Here is a 19,674-nt window from a genome sequence, read left to right as displayed (position 1 = left end):
ACAGTAGATGAAAGAGCTAAATAAAGTGTAACTAGAGTATCTGACTCTGCCTTCATTCGTGTGTGTGTGTGTGTGTGTGTGTGCATGCATTCTATTAAACTACCGTAATTCTTACAGTAGATGAAAGAGCTAAATAAAGTGTAACTAGAGTATCTGACTCTGCCTTCATGTGTGTGTGTGTGTGTGTGTGTGTGTGTGTGTGTACACAATGTGGTGGTTGGTCAAAGCAGTGTAGGAAAGCTAGCGATTTGGAATCTCCCTTTAATTACCTAGTCTGTATTCTCATTTGGGGGCTATTCCTTTCAAAAGGGATACTCAATCATTTTCCTTCTGTCACCAGCTCAAAAAAGTTATGCATTTGTCTGACAGTGTTTGCAGAGCTTTCTTAGGCCACTCGTGGACAGCCATTTGTGCGTAATTCCTATACGTAAGGAGATCTACAGAAGTGACCTACTCAAACATATGTTAATGTTGAGTTAGCAATACTTCTGCAGTTTAATTATATTTCAATAAACCTTTGTGAGCTGAAGTGATTGTGACTGTGTTCTTGTTTCAGGAAGAGGAAAGTGCAACAGGCGACCAGGATCAAGAAGAAAAACGGTGGAACAAGAGAACTCAGCAGATGCTTCATGGTCTGCAGGTAAAATTTTCATAAATTGAATCAATCAGTTGGAAGGCCTTTTGCTCTAAGCTTTATTATTGAAGCAGTTTTTTCCAGCTTGTCTTTCAAGTCCCGTAAGGCAGTATTGATCTACTTTTTACTGCAAACAGCAAGGTTATGGAACTTTAAAATAGAAATTTCTTGTTGCGTTTTAAAAATGTTGGCATGTTTTTAAATTAGTAAAAGAGGTAGCACTGTTGTACAGCAAAACCGGTGGCAGAGATTGCATTTTGATTGTCACTGTCATGTATAATGTTTTCTCTTGGTCACTACTCTTACCTTTAGCGCTGCTCTTAGCTGAGCATTTTAGGTTTTGGGTTCTTGAGTACTGTACTACTTTTAAAAACTTTTGATCTCTAAGGTTGTTTGTATTACAACTGCGTTTAGAAATTGTATCTTTATGGATTACTTCAAAATAAGGTTAGTTTATAAAATGGATTTTTTTTCCAACACCAAGCAAGTCTAAACCATTCTGCTCTTAAATTGCGGAGTGATAACTGGAGTGCACAAGAGGAGGCATAACCAGTAGAAAGCAGAAAGTTGCCACCCCTTTGTTCTAGTCATTGGTGACATCTGATCCGAACTGTTGGGTGCAGTTTAGAGAGATTCTCCTCTTGAACTCCACTTAAGATGACACTTTTCACGTAGGAGATTCTGTACTGGAATCTCCTAAGGTTTACACTTTGAGAAGTTACCCTGCATTGCCCAAGTTTGTATTAATGTGGTCATAATATTCACACAGTACTTGAGCAGATTCCAGCCTGTTAACATCTGTTTTAGTTGGTCAACCCCATACACATTCAGTGGGACAAGCTTAGTTGGTCAACCACATACACATTCAGTGGGACAAGCTTTCTTAGGATCAGGTGTTGGGCTGCAGGATATCCTCTGGCCACCGTATGCCCTTGTCCAAGATCACCAGTGTGTGTTGCCACATGAGAAGACCTAATGCACCCCACTTCAGGTAGTGAATCCTCACTTGAACTGTTGTCTGACAGTGACAGTAAGGAGGACCAGAATCTAGCCTATGTTCCACAGATGTACTCTCCCCTAATGTATGGCAACAGCAATGAAAACTCAGTCATCTAGTTCTGCACCTAAGAGGAACTTTGGAGAGACCTTAAACCTACTGTGAGTACACTTTTTAAGTAGTGTTCAAAAGGAGAGTAGATTTCAAATGAAATGGCTCCCCAAAAAGATACTTTGAGATGTTTGGTTGATGAGCCTAGACCTACTTTTATTTGTGTTTATACATTTAAGAAGCCCTAGAGCAGACTTGTAGGCCCATGCACCAAGGAATCCCAACTGATGCTGTTCAGTGTCAGAAAGACGTTTTCTGGGCAAAAGTCATATAGCTGACCACTCATCCTCTTGCTTGATGCAGTGAGAAGCTCCATCCTGATGCATATTAACATTGCCTTGCCTTAGTCAGGCAGGCAAACTAGCCATCTGTCATTCTGATGACGTGCTTGTATCTGTGAGATTAGGTGTCTGGAAAAATTGCCAAATTTGTGCAACAGTATTGGGCAGAGATATTTTTGTAGCAGGTGGGGATAGTGGGTACCATCTGTTTGTTGTAATAAGGTTCATTGAGCTTATTCGTCACACTCAGAAAAAAATGGGTGAATATGGGAACATCACCATTGATGCATGCACCAAGGCTTAAGAGTTTCAGGTACCATATTAAGGAGACATGTTTTGCTTAGGACTCGTCTCTTGCCTGTAGATGTAGAAGACTAAATTACTCTGGTAGTGGTGCTTTGGCCATCCATACCAAAGCACTGACATATTTAAAAGCATTGAAGAAAAGGGCATGTGTCATGGTGATGTGATCTCCGTTCCGTTTTTTGTAATGCAGAATAAAATCTGTCAGGTAGTTTCATTTTACGTGTACTGAATCTGTACTTTGTGGTGAAGTTCCTATTATACTTGTCTTATCAAAACTATGCAAATTTGAATAGTTGAAGCAAAAATACTTTTGAGAAGAGGAATTGGAGAGTGGGGAAGCCACAGGAGAAGGGTAGTCTCCTGTCCAGGAGAATTGTACTCTTAAGTTTGACTGAGTCAGAGCTCTCACCCATGGTTTGCCCTTTCTTTAGATGCCTGGATAAAAGATATGATAGGAGTAAAGTTCAGAGCCTTTGCTTTTTCTTAGACACACTTCAGGTGCTATGTCAGGTGGCCTTTGTGAGTCCAGTAATAGACAAATTTCTTCGCAGTTATAGTGTCCCTTTAGTTAAAAAAAAAAAATAAAAATAAAAAAATCCAGTCTTGAATTTCCTCCTGTCTTGACCCATCCATAGGCATAGGGTAAGATTCTGGCTTTGTCTACTGCTGCTTTATAATTGCCTCAGGAGACTGAGTAGTGTGCGTGGGGTGTTGCCTGCATGACTGAGAATTTCTGGACTTCCCTGTAAGTAGACTTCAGTGCTGCATTGACTTTGAGCACTTCGTGTCCGGCTCCAAGGGGTGTCTGCTTCTACAAAGAGAATACCCTGAGTTAGTAGGTATGGTGGAATCAAAACTGCTTACAGTTGCTGCTGTGGTAGAGTAGAGTGTTAAAGCCTTCACTATGGCCCAGGTGACCTGGGCTCGATTAACATCCTGGGCGACAGTGGCAGGAAGAGATGGATGTGCATATCTCTGTAGAGGGTGGGTGGTGTTTGGGTGTCTCTTGATGACAGTCCCTGGTGGAGGCCTGGGACATTGCCAGAGGAGCTGTGATCAGTAGTTGGCAGTGGGCCTGGCTGTACTGCTGCAGTTGCAGGGTGATATACCACTAGCCCACATTGCATGCCCACCCAGGCACCATACCATTTTGCCACAATGGGGAGGGGGAAGTGGGTATGCCTAGGTATGTTACCCTATCCTCTGAAACTAGACAAAGGCGGAACTGCAAGGAAACCTTCCAAAAGGTAGACGTGGGAGACCTGAAGGCCAGGACACCCACAGGTAGCAGCTGTGACCTCTGCTGCAACCCTCTTCCACAAAAATCTCACCTCAACTCTGTACCTATTTACAAAGTGAGGAAGGCTGTCCCTCTTTTATTGAGACAGCATTGCCCAAGACAAATGGGTCTTGCAGATCATAAGAATGTCCGAGCTTTACAGTCTCTGACAAAGATTCCTTGGTGTAACTGTATACAAAAAATAAGTACAACCAATTACCCAACGTGGTGGCAAGTCTCTGGCCACAGGTGGCCGTAGAAAGTGTCTGAAGCAATGGCACAGGATTTTTACTCAACTCTTACTAGTCCTGTTTATGGGTCATGCATATTTTTGTCAGCCTGAGGAGAAGTTGTGGTGAATAATAAAGAACTGAAGTAATTTATATGTGAGGGAAAGGAGGCAAGAGTTAAGTAGACCAATAGAAGAAAGTGGTTTAGGTTTACATGATTTGAAGAGCTATTTTAGAGCTACACAGTTAAGACTTGGATGCATAAGATGACCTAGAAGGTTATAATTCAAAGGTAGAAAGGGATGATGAAGCAAGGGTAAGTTCAAGAAATAGAAAGTGGGATTTTGGATGCTGATCCTTAAGGGGGGTGGCACAGTGCCACAAGGGATAGTGTTTTCGCTTCACAGCAAGAGGTTCCCTGGTTCAGTTCTTGACTGGGGTGCCTTCTGTGTTGAGTCTGCATATCCACCCTGTGTTCCCATACGTTTCCTTCAGGTGCTCAGTTTCCTCCGGCATTCCAAAAACATGCAGTAGGTGGATTGGATACTTTAAATTGGCCGTGGGTTTGTGTTCATGCGGATGTATGATGTGGAAGAACTACTATGGCAGGGCTTGTCACCCAGTGATGTAAACCTTGGCTACAGATTGTCACTGAAGTGACCACGTGCAAAAATGTGAAAAGGGGGTTTGTGGATGGATCCTTAAGGAAAATGGCAACTATACAGAATATGTTCATAAAGTAGCAGAAAGTATTCCAACAGCTAAGCCAATATGAGAATGGAGAAAGGAGATTTTGCCAACAGGGATGACTTTAAGTAGGGGTATGTAAAACAGGCAAGTGGGGGGTGAAATTTACGGAAGGAACCTGGCAAAGGAAAGAGATTGGGAGCAAATAACTCTGGCAGAATAGGTAAAGTGGGATGAGTCCAAGAAGACATTTGGATTGCAGTCTAGAGAGTGCTTTCCCTATCGGGGCTTGATCTCAGAGTAAAGGCAAATAGAAAGGCATAGGGGGATTTTAAGTGAAAGACCTGCTGTGGTGGGGTGTTTAGATAAATCTAGAATAGATGCAGCTGTTAAAGGGAAAATTCGGGCATGTGAAGTACTGCACGATAACTATAAGAATCAGAGGAGGTTTGGAAAGATTGGGAAGAAAAAGGAAAAGCAATATACAAGACAATGGAGAGACATTTATGGTTCCTGAGCAAAGATCCTAAACCTTCTGGACTTGAGTGCATACTTGTAAGTATTTGCTTGAAGTAAAAATACCAATGCAGGATTCAAATATTTTTTTCTCAGATGGCAAATGTTTGAGGTGTTGAAGATGTAACTGTGAACAATATGATCTGATGTCAATTTTCACTATCCGCACATGTGGGTTCGGATTTATACCCTCTGATCCATCTTTGCCGTTGCAACAGCTCATGGCAAACAAAAAGCTCTTGAGCACTCTCCCTTATCCGTAATGCCTCTCCCAGTCACCTCAGATCTTGTTTGCTGCTTCTCAAATACGTGGTCCTTCTAAACAGCTCTCGGGCAAATTTTTTTTTTTTTTTTTTTTTTGTCTAATGTATTAAATTTTTCTGAACTTTGTCTAGAACTAGTTACCTATTAAATCTCTCCCTTAATCCTCTTACAACTAATATTGTGCATTGTCTTGTACTGACTTACCGCTTAACTACTAGTTAGTTTTTCCCGTACAGTGATTCTGGTTTACTATTGAATTGTCGAACATCACTCGGTCGACTGTTGTATTATCGAATGCATTAGGTCGGAAACGGAATTGTCGAAGACATTATAATCAATCGAGAAACAGTTTTACCATGGGTCGAGGTAGGTGTACAGTATTTTTCCCTACTACAACCAACTTCCCTACCTCGACCCATGGTAAAACCGTTCCTCGAATGATTATAATGTCTTCGACAATTCCGTTTCCGACCTAATGCATTCGACAGTACAACAGTCGACCGAGTGATGTTCGACAATTCAATAGTAAACCGTGATTTTCCTTCCCTGTACCAATGGTACCTTATAAACTACTAATGTGATAGTGTTCAATCTCGCCGTTTGTTCTTACACATGGGTTCGGAGCCGATCCTCGGCTCCGTGCCGGCCTCTTGCAAGCTCTGCATCGAGAAGAAGCTCGAGACAATCTAATACCCACAATCCCCCTCTGCCTTTACCTCAGATCTAGTTTGCCGCTGCTGCATACGCATCGTTGGGAGCTAGCTCGAGAGTTTCTAAGCTAAGATATAACTTTTATTGTTATATTTTATTAGGATACTAGTCTAGTTGATATTTTCAGTGTTAACAAGTGTGATTGTGTTGTGGTTCCGTTAATTTATTGGTACCGTTAACTTTTTTATCGGTAGTTTTGTTATCGGGGCCTACACCCTTCATATCTTACCATAGTTGAGACAAATTTTTACCGGATTTGACAATTACATCGATTGTGACTAACTATTATCGGATTGACTGTTTTTTACTGGAGTTGTCTTTTTACCCTACAATGTCTGAAAAGGTAAAGTCTGGTTTCAAGCATTGTCAGTGTGGCCAGAAAATGTCGGTCACTGACAACCATAGTTCCTGCGTCTACTGCCTTGGCCCTCTCCACTTACAAGAGGATTGCTCCATCTGTCACTCTTTTAGTGGGAGGGTCATGACAGATAGGCGCAGGAAACTAATGGACAGAGGTCTATTGAAACTGGCTTTCCAAGAGGCTCTGGATGCTTCTGACCAGGCATCGAAGTCCTCTAAGGAGTCGAAGACGTCGTAGCCTAAGTCATCGGCTCCGAGCTCTTCAAAAGTTAGATCACCGGTTCCACAGACTTCGGGGCCGAGTGTTCAACTGGTATCGGTTCCTGAGCCTCGAGTCTTGGAACCGGTGATGGAGCTCCCTCCTTCGGCCATATTGAGGTCGGCTCCGTCTTCGGTTCCTTCGACCCGTTCTTCCTCCAAACTTTCGGATGTCGATGTGGATCGCGTGGTGCAGAAGTTGTTGGAGCATTCGGCCCTCTCTAAACTTATTTCGGTTTCCACCCAGTTGGTGTCGAAACTTGAAGGCCTTCCTGTATCTCCATCCATTCCTCCTCCGAGACCGACTCAGTCTTTGGAGCCGGAAGAGGCTGATCTACTGATTGTGGAGCCCTCGGGTCCAGAACCGTCCTTTTCTCGGTCTGTTCCCCTCACCTCGACTCCGTCGGACCCGGTACCGGAGTCTCGGAGCCGACGGTCTGTTCTTGGTTCCGGGGCCGAGAGTCGAACCGACGTGTCTGTTCCGACTCTCCCCCTCGGGGCCTCGGCGCGGATCGATTCGGCTCCGTCCTCGGGGTCTATGCCTTCGGTGCCCGTGTCGGGAATTCTTCCCATTTCTTCGGAACCGGGGGACTCCTCGATGCGGGACCCGGGAGCGTTCGACCTGATGAGGAAGGTGTTGTCTACCCAGACAACCACATCAGTGGAAGCAGTTTCTCCTCCCCATAAAGGGCCTTTGTCTTCATCTGCACCCATGGCCACATCCAAGCGTCGGGCACCAGTGTCTCAGCCACCCCTGGAGGGTGCCCCCTCTTCCTCCGAGGCTTCTTCGGATGCTCCCCACGAGGAAGTCCCTAGGAAGAGATTGTGTAAGAGGAGACACTTGGATTCTCCACAGGAATCCTTGACATCTGACACTGACTTAGATGAGTCAGAGGGGTCCCCTAAGTCACCTTCAGAAGATGTCTCTTTTTCAGACATTTTGGAGATCCTGAAGCAGAGAGGTGACTGGCAGTCCCTTCCCCCTTCTGAGGATGTCAGTTCTGCTGAAGGCATTTGGTGCTCGCCCTTCCTCCTCCTGGGTCACTCCGCCTTGACCTAACTAATGGAACTAATTGCTCGAAGGGCGTGGGAGGCTCCTGACACAGTGGAACCTGTTCCAAGAAAACCTAACAAGTACATCACAGCACCTCAGGATAAGTCTTACCTTACAAAAGGAGTTCCAGTAGACGCTATGGTGGTGGCAGCAGCCACGAAAAAGGAGATGTCGGAGTCTTTCGCTCTATCCATCCTCCTAATAAAGACTCTAGGACGATGGATAGATACGGGAAGCGCATTTTTAGTTCAGCGGCTTTTTCCATGCGGTCCCTGAACTATTTGACCCACTTTACACGTCTACAGAGGGATCTAGTCAAAGAGTTGGGAGATACCCTCCAGGGTACTACAGATGCAGCTGTCTCAGAGAAAGTGACAGCGCAACTTAATACCCTAACATCGATTGTTAACTCGTCCATGAGGCTGATTTCACGCAGCCGAAGGTTCGAGTAGGGCAGCAGCTTCAGCGATTGCTCTTCGTAGACAATCCTGGATGCGCCTATGCTCCTTTCGGAAGCCATCAAGTCTTCCTTTACAAACGCCCCATTTGACGGTGCCACTCTCTTTGGCCCCAAAGTAAAGGAGACCCTTACCCGGTGTGAACAAGAGGGAAAGACTCTGTCTGCTGTCGGAGTCCGTTTTCCACCCCAACCAGACCGTACCCCAAAGGGCAACGCGGTGGAAAATGTGGTTTCAAAACCCCAAGGGTCTTTCTCAGGCACACAGGGTGATGCCCTCTAGAGGCAGAGGAGGGGCAGAGGTGGAAGACGCCGCCTGGCGGCAGAGGGGTCCGCAACATCAAGGTGACAGGGAAACACTCCCTGGTAAACCTTTCCAGCACTCCTGAGAGGAGGCCCGACTGTCCTGCTCTGGAGGCAGTCGGGGTCGCTTAGCTTTATACCCTCAGGCCTGGCAAAATATAACTACAGACAAGTGGGTAAAAAGCGTGGTTACCAGAGGTTACATCATACCCTTCCTATCTCATCCCATCCCAAAGAAAAGACTCCCAGATGTACCGCCCCATCTGCGAGAGCCAGCAGCTTTAGAAATTTCAAAGCTGCTAGAAAAAAGAGTCATCCAGCCAGTCCCAGCGGACCAGCAAGGATTCGGGACATACTCAAGGTTCTTTTTAGTTCCAAAGAAAACAGGGGACTGGAGGCCCATTCTAGACCTAAGCTACCTCAATACTTTCGTCAAGAAAGAAAAGTTCCGAATGGTCACGCTTCAATCGATCCTTCCATTCTTACAGAAGGACGACTGGATGTGCTCAATAGATCTAGAGGATGCATACTACCACATCAAATTGGCCAGGGCATCCAGAGATCATTTGCGCTTCCGGCTGGGAGCCAGTCACTTTCAATTTCGGGCCCTGCCCTTTGGTCTGACCTCAGCCCCCAGGGTCTTCACCAAATGCATGGCAGTGGTAGCGTCTCACTTGAGACGCCAGGGATTCCAGGTGTTTCCGTATCTGGACGACTGGCTCCTTTCGGCCACCACCCGCCAACTACTGCAGGCCAGAGACTTTGTTCTTCAACTGTGTGTTCACCTAGGGATTTCCGTAAACTTCGCAAAATCCTTACTTCAGCCATCTCAAAATATCTTGTTCATAGGAGCAGAGTTAAACACACATCAGTTGATTCTGAGGCTTCCCCCAGAAAGGATATTATCACTTCAGACTCACATACGTCTTCTACTCTCGTCAAGGAAATCTCCTGCAAAACTAGTACTGAAGGTATTGGGCCTCATGTCAGCCTCCCTTATTGCAATTCCTCTGGGAAGGCTGCACATGAGAGTCCTACAATGGCTACTGTTTGCACAATGGTCGTTTCAACAACTACCTCTAACACACGAGATTCTTATAACAAAGACTTGCAAAACAGATCTAAACTGGTGGCTTCAAACGTGCAACCTTTCCAACGGGAGGCCGTTTGTGCTACCCACGCCCACAGTTACAGTGACCACGGACGCTTCCCTGATAGGGTGGGGGGGCATCTTTCAGGGACAGACAGTCCAAGGCGAATGGACCAATTTAGAGTACAATCTGCACATCAATGTTCTAGAGTTGAGGGCGGTGTTTTTAGCGTTGCAACACTTTGCTCCCCTTCTTCCTCTAGGGACTATTGCAGTTCAGACGGACAATATGTCTGTAGTCTGGTACATAAACAAGCAGGGGGGAACCAAGTCCTATCAACTATGCAGAGAGGCCATGAGAATTTGGCAGTGGGGGAGTCCACGGGTCGCTTTCTAATAGCAACGCACATCCCGGGGTCATCCAACGTCATAGCCGACAGGCTGAGCAGAGCAATCCTGTTACCGCACGAGTGGTCCCTAAAACAGTCAGTGGCGAAAAGGATTTTTCGCACGTGGGGCCAGCCTTCCTGCGACCTGTTTGCGTCTCCAATGAATGCCAAATGCAGGAGCTACTTTGCCCTATTACCTCCTCCAGGGGAAGTCCCCAGGGACGCACTGGTTTACGATTGGCCCCCGGGACTCCTGTACGCATTTCCCCCATTTCCTCTGATATCGAAGTTTCTCCAGAAAGCCAGGAACCTACACAGGACGATAATCCTCATTGCTCCATTCTGGCCTCGTCAAATTTGTTTTCCCTTCCTGAAAATACACTGCATTCGGGGACCCTGGATTCTGGACCCAGAGCCAGATCTATTGACTCACTCGTCAGGGGTTCCCCATCCCGCGCTCCTGTCACTCCATCTAACAGCTTGGCTGCTCCAATTCCCAACTTAGCCAGGTCTGATCTTTTGTCACCAGCAGTCCAGGATATATTAGTGGCTTCGCATAAAGCTTCCACTACTAAAACATATGCTAGCAAATGGAAACGATTTGTATTCTGGGCGAATACACACCATGTGGATCCCTTTATAGCTCCTTTGAATAAGATATTAGAGTTCTTAACGGACTTATTTCATCAGGGTGCTTCTCCTGCTACTCTAAGAGTTCAATTGGCTGCCATTTCAATTTCCATGTGGAAGAATGTGGAGCTCCTGTTATGGCTCACAGACTTTGTAAAGCCTTTTTAAAAGGAGTTTTTCATATTAGACCACCGGTCAGATCTCCGACCTCCTTGGAGTCTGAATTTATTGTTATCTAAATTAATGTTGCCCCTTTGAACCCGCCTCTTCTTGCCCATTAAAATTTTTGTCCTGGAAAACTCTCTTTCTGGTAGCCATTACTTCCGCTAGACGAGTATCTGAACTTCAGGCTCTCTCCATCAAGCACCCTTATTTGATCTTTCACTCTGACAGAGTTTCTCTTCGAACCAATTCATCCTTCCTCACTAAAGTGTGATGTATTAACATTATTAATCAGTCCATTGAATTACCCACTGTCTGCAGAAACCACTCCAACAAAATGGAGTACATGTTACACAAATTGGATGTTCACAGACAGCTAAGATTTTATTTGGATAGAACAAAAGATCACAGAAAAACAGATCAACTCTTTGTGGCTTTTGCTGATAGCAGGAAAGGACTTGCAGTTACCAAAAGAACTCTTTCTAAATGGTTAACGGATTGTATAATCTATGTCTACGATTCTGCAAATCAACCCCTTTTACACAAACCCAAAGGACATTCCACAAGGTCAATATCTACGTCTTTGGCTCATGCAGCTCGCCTACCACTGACGCTATTTGTGCGGCTGCTACCTGGTCTAAGCCACATACATTTATTTCTCATTATAAAGTAGACAAGGTTTCTAGGGACAGGGCAACCTTTGGTTCCACTGTGCTCAAGAACGTCCTCCCGTGAGTTCCTCAGGATCAAGGAGCTAGGGACGCTACCCATGTGTAAGAACAAACGGCGAGATTGAACACTATCACATATAGAAGTTATGTCCTTACCATAACGTTCCATGTGGAGTGTTCATCTCGCCTTTGTTCTTACAGTCCCACCCTCCCACCCTTAGGAAGAACATTCTTTGATGCCTGGCCAGGAGCATTTTTTGCTACTGTTACTATACTGTGTACATAGTTGGTATACACATATATTTTTATATGTTTAGATATGTATATAGTTTTCTATAAATGCTTTCTATACTTATGTGTATAAGCATGAATGTGCTATTCTGTAGATTGGTTTGCTTGCAAACTAGATCTGAGGTAAAGGCAGAGGGGGATTGTGGGTATTAGATTGTCTCGAGCTTCTTCTCGATGCAGAGCTTGCAAGAGGCCGGCACGGAGCCGAGGATCGGCTCCGAACCCATGTGTAAGAACAAAGGCGAGATGAACACTCCACATGGAACGTTATGGTAAGGACATAACTTCTATTTATTAGTAGTCTTTCATCTCCTTTAAAAAAAAAAAAAAAAGGTATCCTTTTATTTTCTCTGGATATGGCCAAAAAAAAGGGGGACAAGCCATCTGGCTTTATGAAGTGCTCTAAATGTGATCACAAAATTCCAAAATGTGACTCACATGAGCTTTTAGCACTGTTTAGGCCCACTGCATTTACAGCGGGAGTGCAACATTAGTAAGGTGTTCAACCATCGGGCCCTTATGGAACATTGTAACAAGCTGATGATGTTCATGTTACCCTGCTGCAGTCATCACACTTGGTTTATCCTGCCATCAGGCGGTCCCGCAGTCGGCCCGAATTCCAAAGTCTTGGTCCGGCATTGGTTGCTGTCGCTTCTTCCCTGACGTCAGTGCACCAGGGGTATATGAGGAATCCGACGCCATTTTCTTCAGTCTTTCTTGCCGCGCGGTGCCCGAAGCAGAAGTAGTTCGCAAGTGCCTGTCGGCCAGCACCTGAGATTTTCGATTTGAATTTCAGTCCGAAGTCTTCAATAAAGCCAAGTACCCCGTTGGGGAACATTTTCTTGCCTCAGTCCGGTGTCAGAAAAAGTGAACAATTGCATTTCTTGCGGGAAGCAAATACCTCATAAGGACTTCCATTCCTATTGTATTCCTTGCCTAGGCTCAGACCACGACGTCACAGGTTGTCGGTTTTGCGCTAAGTTTAATAAACGAATTATCAAACGCCGTTTTGACTTCGCACGGCATTACTTTGGTAGGAAATTTAATTATATCATGCCGTCGGAGCAGCCGGCGACCGCCATTCATAAAAAAATGCAAGGATAAGGACAGGCAGTCTAGGAATAAGCCAGACACGGAGGCCTCAGCTGGGCCTGTCGCCAGTTCTCCGGTTTTCAGTGAGGTGCCTACGCAGCCCCTGACTACCGCAGAACTGGAACTCCAGACAGCTGCGGATTCCCAAGTGGAGTCTACTAGGCCGACGCAGCCATCTACCGACACTGGAGCAGAACTAGACACCGGTGCAACGGAAACGCCTTCGGTTGCAGAAGGTGTCTTCAGACCGACTACACTCACCATTAAATCTTATGCTAAACTTAAAACTCCTTTAAAACCAAAGAAAACTGTACATCAGTCTACAGTTCAAGGCCCCATGCCTAAGAAACAGATGCTTAAGATGGCTGAAGATTTGATTACCCTTATCAGGGGTTCCCATCCCCCTCCTAATAAAAGACCAAGACAAGAGGAGGATTATGCATCCTCTGACCAGGTTTCTCTCTCCTCAAATTCTTCTGAGGAACAGGATTACACTTTTTCCACCTTATGAAGATTCTGATGCTGAAGACTATTCCCTCAGCATCTCCCCCTGAAGACTACTCCTTTGGGGAAACTTTACATACCATGAGGGAACATTTCCACCGGGGAGGGCCAGGATTACTTGGATTCTAAGAAAAGGCTCTGAGAGATGTCCTTCAAGGATGCATCTGCAGTCCTTACATATGGGTTGTCCTGCCTCAGGCAGCCCTTCGGTCGGCCGGATTCCAAAGTCTGGGTCCGGCGTCGGCTGAAGTCGCCCCTTCCCCGACGTCAGAGCGCCTGGGGTATAAGAGTCAGCCGACGCCATCTTCCTCTGTCTTTCTTGCCGCGTGGTGCCCGAAGCAGAAGCAGTTCGCAAGTGCCGGTCGGCCAGCTCCTGTAAATTCAGCTACCGAAGACTTCAAAAAGCTAAGTACCCCGTTGGGGACTCTCTTGCCTCAGCCGATGTCAGATCAAACGCTTAAAGTTAATAATTGCTTGACTTGTGGGAAACAAATACCTCATAAGGATTTCCATTCCTACTGCCTCCCTTGCCTAGGCCCAGACCACGACGTCTCGGCCTGTACTGCCTGTGCCTCCTTTAATCGACGCACTCTTAGGCGTCTGTCGGAGTTTGCAGAGGAATTTTTTGGGGCTAGTTTCTCTTATAAAATGCCGTCGGAGACTCCGACTTCTCATATAACCAAAAAACGGAAGGACAAGGACCGACACACGCGGACCGTGGTTTCGGCTGAAACCACGCCTAGGCCTACTGCGAGTGTCTCTGTCTCGGCTGAAACACAGTCCTTGGTACTTCCGACCGTGGAAACGGTACAACCGACAGCCTCTGTCCCAGAAGCTTCTTCTGAGTCGGTTATGGATTTACCCTCGGAAACCGGTGTTCAGGAAACTACCGACACCATTCCCTTAGACAAGACTACCCCAGCACGTGGAGCAGCCAGGCCCCCTGCATCCATGTCCATTAAAGAATTCTCTAGGGCTAAAGCTGCTAAGCAACAAAAAACTCTGCCTCCCAAGACTATTTCTCAGGGATCCACTACAGGTTCACAGATTCTAAGTTTGGCTGAGGACCTTATTTCCTTAATCAGGGGATCCCAACCTCATCCGGACAGGGGCTCTCAACCCCCTCTAGACAAAAGGACCAGGGTTGAGTCCGCTGATCCTCAGTCCTCTGATGAGGCCTATGATGGCTCTGCTCTATCAGATTACCAGGAGGAGGCCTTCACGGCCTACGAGGATTTTGATGCAGAGGAATACATTCCCTCTGCTTCCCCTCCTGAAGAGCTGTCCTTTGGGGAGACCCTTCACTCCATGAGAGAGCATTTCCAATGGCAGGGTCAGGAATTCTCCGATTCCAGGAAGAGATTAAGGACTTTTCTTCATTTACCTCAGCATAGACCTTTGGCTATTCCTCCTGTTTTAAGTGTCATTGATGTGTATTCTGAGTCTAGCACTACCCCTGACACCCTTCCTCCGGCTCCTGTTAAACCCGATAGGTACTACAGGGTCCCGGACTCGCATCATTTCCTTTACAAGGCCCACTCTGCTGACCCAGAAACTATTTCCCAGGGTCCTAAAGGGGTTGCAGCTGCCACTACTAAAAATCCACTCCCCTCTGAAAGGGAGTCCAGAGCTTTAGAGAGATGGGGTAAAAAAGTGTATACTACTTCCACTCTGTCTATGAGGGCTTTAAATTGTCAATTTCATATGATACAGTACCAAGAGTATTTGTTGGATGAATTGCAGAAAAAGCTGTCTTCTCCTGAACCCCTAGACCGTAAGTCACTTCAGGATCTGGTACATAATTCACAACAGGTTAGCAACCATTTCTTGTAGTGTGGTTATGATGCATTGGAAGCTTCATGTAGGTCAGCAATGACAGGTGCAGTCATACGTAGACATGCTTGGCTGAAGGAACAATCTCTGCCCAGATCATGTTAAGGCTAAGCTTTTGGATGCTCCACTGGAAAAGCAAAAGTTATTTGGCTCCACTGCTCAGGAGGTCTTAAAGAAATTTGAGGAAAAGGCTAAATCTGTACAAACAGTCAAAGATTTCCTCCAGGTACAACCACCAAGATTCAGCAGAAATTGGCCTTCTAAGAATTTGTCCTTTCCAGAAGACAGATATCAAAGAGGCAAGAACAGGCATGCCAGAGGTAGAGGGCAAGCTAGAGGCTCCTACAGAGGACGTCAATGGCAGCCTCCTAACCAGAGAGGTAGTGCAGGACCAACAACTGCTGCACAAGGACAGACTCAATTACTTCACCTTGATCCCGCCAACCAGGGCTCAGTTAGAAGCACCTTTGGGCGGAAAATTGTCTTTATTCTCAAGAAATTGGCACAGTATTACAAGGGACAAATGGACACTGCAAATAATAGACAAAGGATACAGGTTCCATTTCCATACATTACCAAAAAGAAAAGGAATGCCAAACCTGCCACCAAATCAAAGGGCAGAGGCTTTAAAACAAATTGCCAACCTATTGCAAATGAAAGCTATAGAAAAGGTTCCTCTCGCAGAACAAGGCCAAGGATTTTATTCCAGACTATTCCTTGTCCCAAGAAAAGAAAAACAATGGAGGCCTATTCTCGATTTGTCCGCACTCAATACTTATCTCATTGTGCCAAAATTCAAAATGCTGACCCTACAGCAACTCCTTCCCAAGCTGGGCAAGGGGTCTTGACTGGTAACTCTAGACCTCAAGGAGGCATACCTGCATGTCCCTATCAGACAAAGTTGCAGAAGACACCTCAGATTTCTTGCAGGTTCAGAGCATTATCAATTCTCAGCCTTGCCCTTTGGCTTATCTACTGCCCCAGAGTATTCACGAAATGCCTGGCATCAGTAATTGCACCCTGCAGACGTCGGGGGATTCAAATATACCCGTATCTGGACGACTGCCTTATACAAGCGGACAGCCAACAAACTTTGGAAAAACATTTGAATTATGCCATCCGCCTACTGCAGGCCTTGGGATACACAGTCAACATTCACAAGTCAAGACTTGTGCCATCCCAAAGAATAACTTTTCTGGGTGCGGAACTAGATACAACCACCCAAATGGCTTTTCTCTCAGAAGAAAAACAGACAACTACCGGATTACTTCAAAAATCTGACAAAACAAACTCAGATTACTGCAAGGAAAATCCTGCAGGCCCTGGGTTACATGGCATCGTGCATTCTTCTGATTCCACAAGCAAGGCTGCATATGAGAAAACTACAATGGTACCTAAGGAGTTCATGGTCTCCACACAATCACAGCCTAGAAACTTTGATACCACTCATTCCATGCCTTCAAAAGGAATTCCTGTGGTGGGCACAAGCAAGCCAGTCAAACAGGGGTCTGCCTTTCAGCAAACCAGTAACCAGCCAAACCATTACCTCGGACGCTTCAGACCATGGATGGGGAACACATATGGAGGACAGATGCATCCAAGGACTATGGTCTCAGAAAGAATTGCGCATGCACATAAGCCAAAAGGAAATGCTGGCAGTGATTCATGCAATCGAGGCCTTCAAGCACTTTCTACATCAAGGCCACCTGCTAATAAGGACAGACAATACCACAGTTATGTGGTACATAAACAAGCAGGGAGGTACCCATTCCTACCCTCTTTGCAGACTAGCAATGAATCTTTGGGAACTTTCCCTAAAACTCAATATAGAGCTGCAATCCCAGTTTGTGCCAGGAAAAGACAGTATACTGGCGGACAGCCTAAGCAGAAATACCATGGATCCACACGAATGGAAGCTACACCCAGACATCTTTCTTCAGATAACACAATCTTGGGGGAGGCCAGACATAGATCATTTTGCCTCCCACCACAATCATCAGCTGAAGAAATTCTGTTCAAGGACATACCACCCACAGGCATGGAAAGTGGACGCCCTCTCTTTCAGCTGGAATACTCTAACAGTGTATGCATTTCCACCTCTTCCACTAATGACCATGGTCTTACTGAAAATCAGGACAGAGCAGCCAAAAGTGATTCTAATAGCCCCGGACTGGCCAAGACAGCACTGGTACCCACTGTTACGGAGCCTGTCACACACGAAACTGTGCCTCTACCACAATGGTCACTACTCCTGACACAGCACAATTACAAAACTCTGCACTCCAGCCTGAAAACCTTGCAGCTGACAGCCTGGAGAATACCTTGACTCCTCACCAGGAAAAGCTATCCAAGAGAGTGAAGGATATCATCATGGAAGCTCGCAGACCTTCCACGAGAAAGGCATATTCAGCAAAATGGAAAAGATTCCACACTTGGAGCACCGCAAAGGGCCTAGATGCCACAGTGATGAGCATGGCACATATCCTGGAATACTTGGCAGAAATGCTCTACAATGGCCTTTCTTACTCTTCCATAGAAATTCATGCTTCAGCAGAATACAGTACTGATCCACCTGTCTTCTCTCATCCTCTCCTAAGGCAGTTTCTAAGAGGAATTAAAAACATCAATCCTCCAAGAAAACCACCAGTGCCTACATGGGACCTTAACTTCATGTTGGAAAAGTTGACTCTACTTCCCTTTGAACCAGCAGCATCTTCAGAGTTACAGTTCTTGTCTTGGAAGACTCCCTTTCTTCTGGCCATAACCTCAGCAAGAAGAGTATCTGAATTGCAGGCACTCATGGCAGTACAACCATTTCTTATTTTTCATCAGGACAGAGTCTCGTTGAGAACCAGTCCTTCATTCATGCCAAAGGTGGTATCCAGGGTCTCATTGAACCAAGCTATTCACCTGCCTACCTTCTTTCCAAATCCGCAAAACAAGGAAGAGAAACTTCTGCATACCCTGGACATTCACAGACAGTTGCGCTACTACTTCTTTCAGAAAAACTGACCAGCTGTTGGTAGCATATGCTGCAGGCATCCAAGGCAAAGCAATTTCCAAACAGACAATTTCAAAATGGATAGGAAATTACATTCGATTCTGCTACTCTTATGGAAAAACTGTGCCAGCTAACATCAGGCCTCATTCCACCAGAGCCACAGCCACCTCCACAGCCTTTTTAAGAGGGGTGGCTACCAAGGACATTTTAGAAGCTGCTACATGGAGCTCCGTGCATACATTTTCCAAGCATTACAATTTACCCTTATATTCCAGATCCAGAGCAGGCTTCTACGCAGTCCTGCAGGGCATTTTAGCTACACCATCATTTTCTTAGATCCTACCACCCCCAGCTTGGCTATGGTATTCTACCCATATGTAAGGACTGCAGCTGCATCCTTGAAGGACATAGTACAGTTTTGTACCTACCATAAATGTAGATGTCCGATAGGTATGCATCTGCAGTCAGGTTTCCTCCTCCTTCCCTCTGTGGTATTTCTTGGGTACTTATCCCTCTTATAGCTAGCTGGGGTTATCTATTATGGTGTATTTGTTTTATATTACTGTGCATGTTTGGAATATTTTGCATTTCTCCAAATTTAGCCTTCCTTAGAGGGCACCTGGCATCTGGGGCAAGAAAAAGAAGATGGTGTTGGCTGACTCTCTTTTATACCCCAGGCGCTCTGACGTCGGGGAAGGGGCGACTTCAGCCGACGCCAGACCCAGACTTTGGAATCCAGCCGACCAAAGGGCTGCCTGAGGCAGGACAACCCATAATGTAAGGACTGCAGATACATACCTATCGGACATCTACATTTATGGTAGGTACAAAACTGTACTTTCCTTTTACTACCCCAGCACAGACCTATTGCTATCCCTCCTGTTCATTCTAGATATTGTGGATGATGTTTACTTGGAGTCTAGTTTAAATCCAGACTCTCTTCCTCCTGCTCCAGCCAAACCAGACAGATACTACAGAGTACCTGACTGACTCAAATTCCTTTATAAAAGCCCCTTAGCTGACCCAGAAACAATTTCCCAGGGTCCTAAGGTAGCAAAAACTTCTATGGCTAAACATCCTGTGCCGTCTGAAAGGGATTCCAGAGCCCTAGATAGATGGGGAAAGAAAATATACACCTCAGCTACTCTGGCTATGAGAGCATTAAATTGCCAGGTTCACATGTTGAAATATCAACAATTCCTAATGTCTCCGTTAAAACAAAAAATGAGCACACATTCAGAACTGCCTGAATTCAAGGAAATGCAGGATCTGTTGCATGCAGCTGAACAGGTGGGCAAACATACTTTACAATGCGGATTTGTTTCATTGGAAGCTGCTTGTAGAGCAGCTGTTACTGGCTATGTCATACGTAGACATGCTTGGTTAAAAGAACAAACCCTCCCTGACCATGTTAAAGCAAAATTATTGGATGCACCTTTACAGCAGGACGTATTATTTGGTGTCAAAGCAGAAGAGGTTTTAAAGAAAATGGAGGATAAGGCAAAGTCTATGCAAACTGTCAAGGATTTTTTGCAGGTACAACTCCCTCGTTTCAGCAGAAAT

General features: G+C 45.6%; 1 protein-coding gene across 1 annotated transcript in view; it reads left to right on the top strand.

Moving 5' to 3' along the window:
• Positions 1 to 19,674, top strand: part of RAD21 (RAD21 cohesin complex component) — a 2,133,215-nt gene that overhangs the window by 2,051,363 nt on the left and 62,178 nt on the right. The window contains exon 14 of the mRNA XM_044067070.1: positions 557 to 640. Coding sequence (XP_043923005.1) covers positions 557 to 640 — 84 coding nt within the window. The remainder of the gene's footprint in view (positions 1 to 556; positions 641 to 19,674) is intronic.

This window comes from Protopterus annectens, chromosome 3.part1 (genome assembly GCF_019279795.1).
Source record: "Protopterus annectens isolate FY-2018-M chromosome 3.part1, PAN1.0, whole genome shotgun sequence".
Lineage (NCBI taxonomy): Eukaryota > Metazoa > Chordata > Ceratodontiformes > Protopteridae > Protopterus > Protopterus annectens.
Note: the sequence above shows the minus strand (reverse complement) of the source record. Positions and strands in the feature narration are given on the sequence as shown.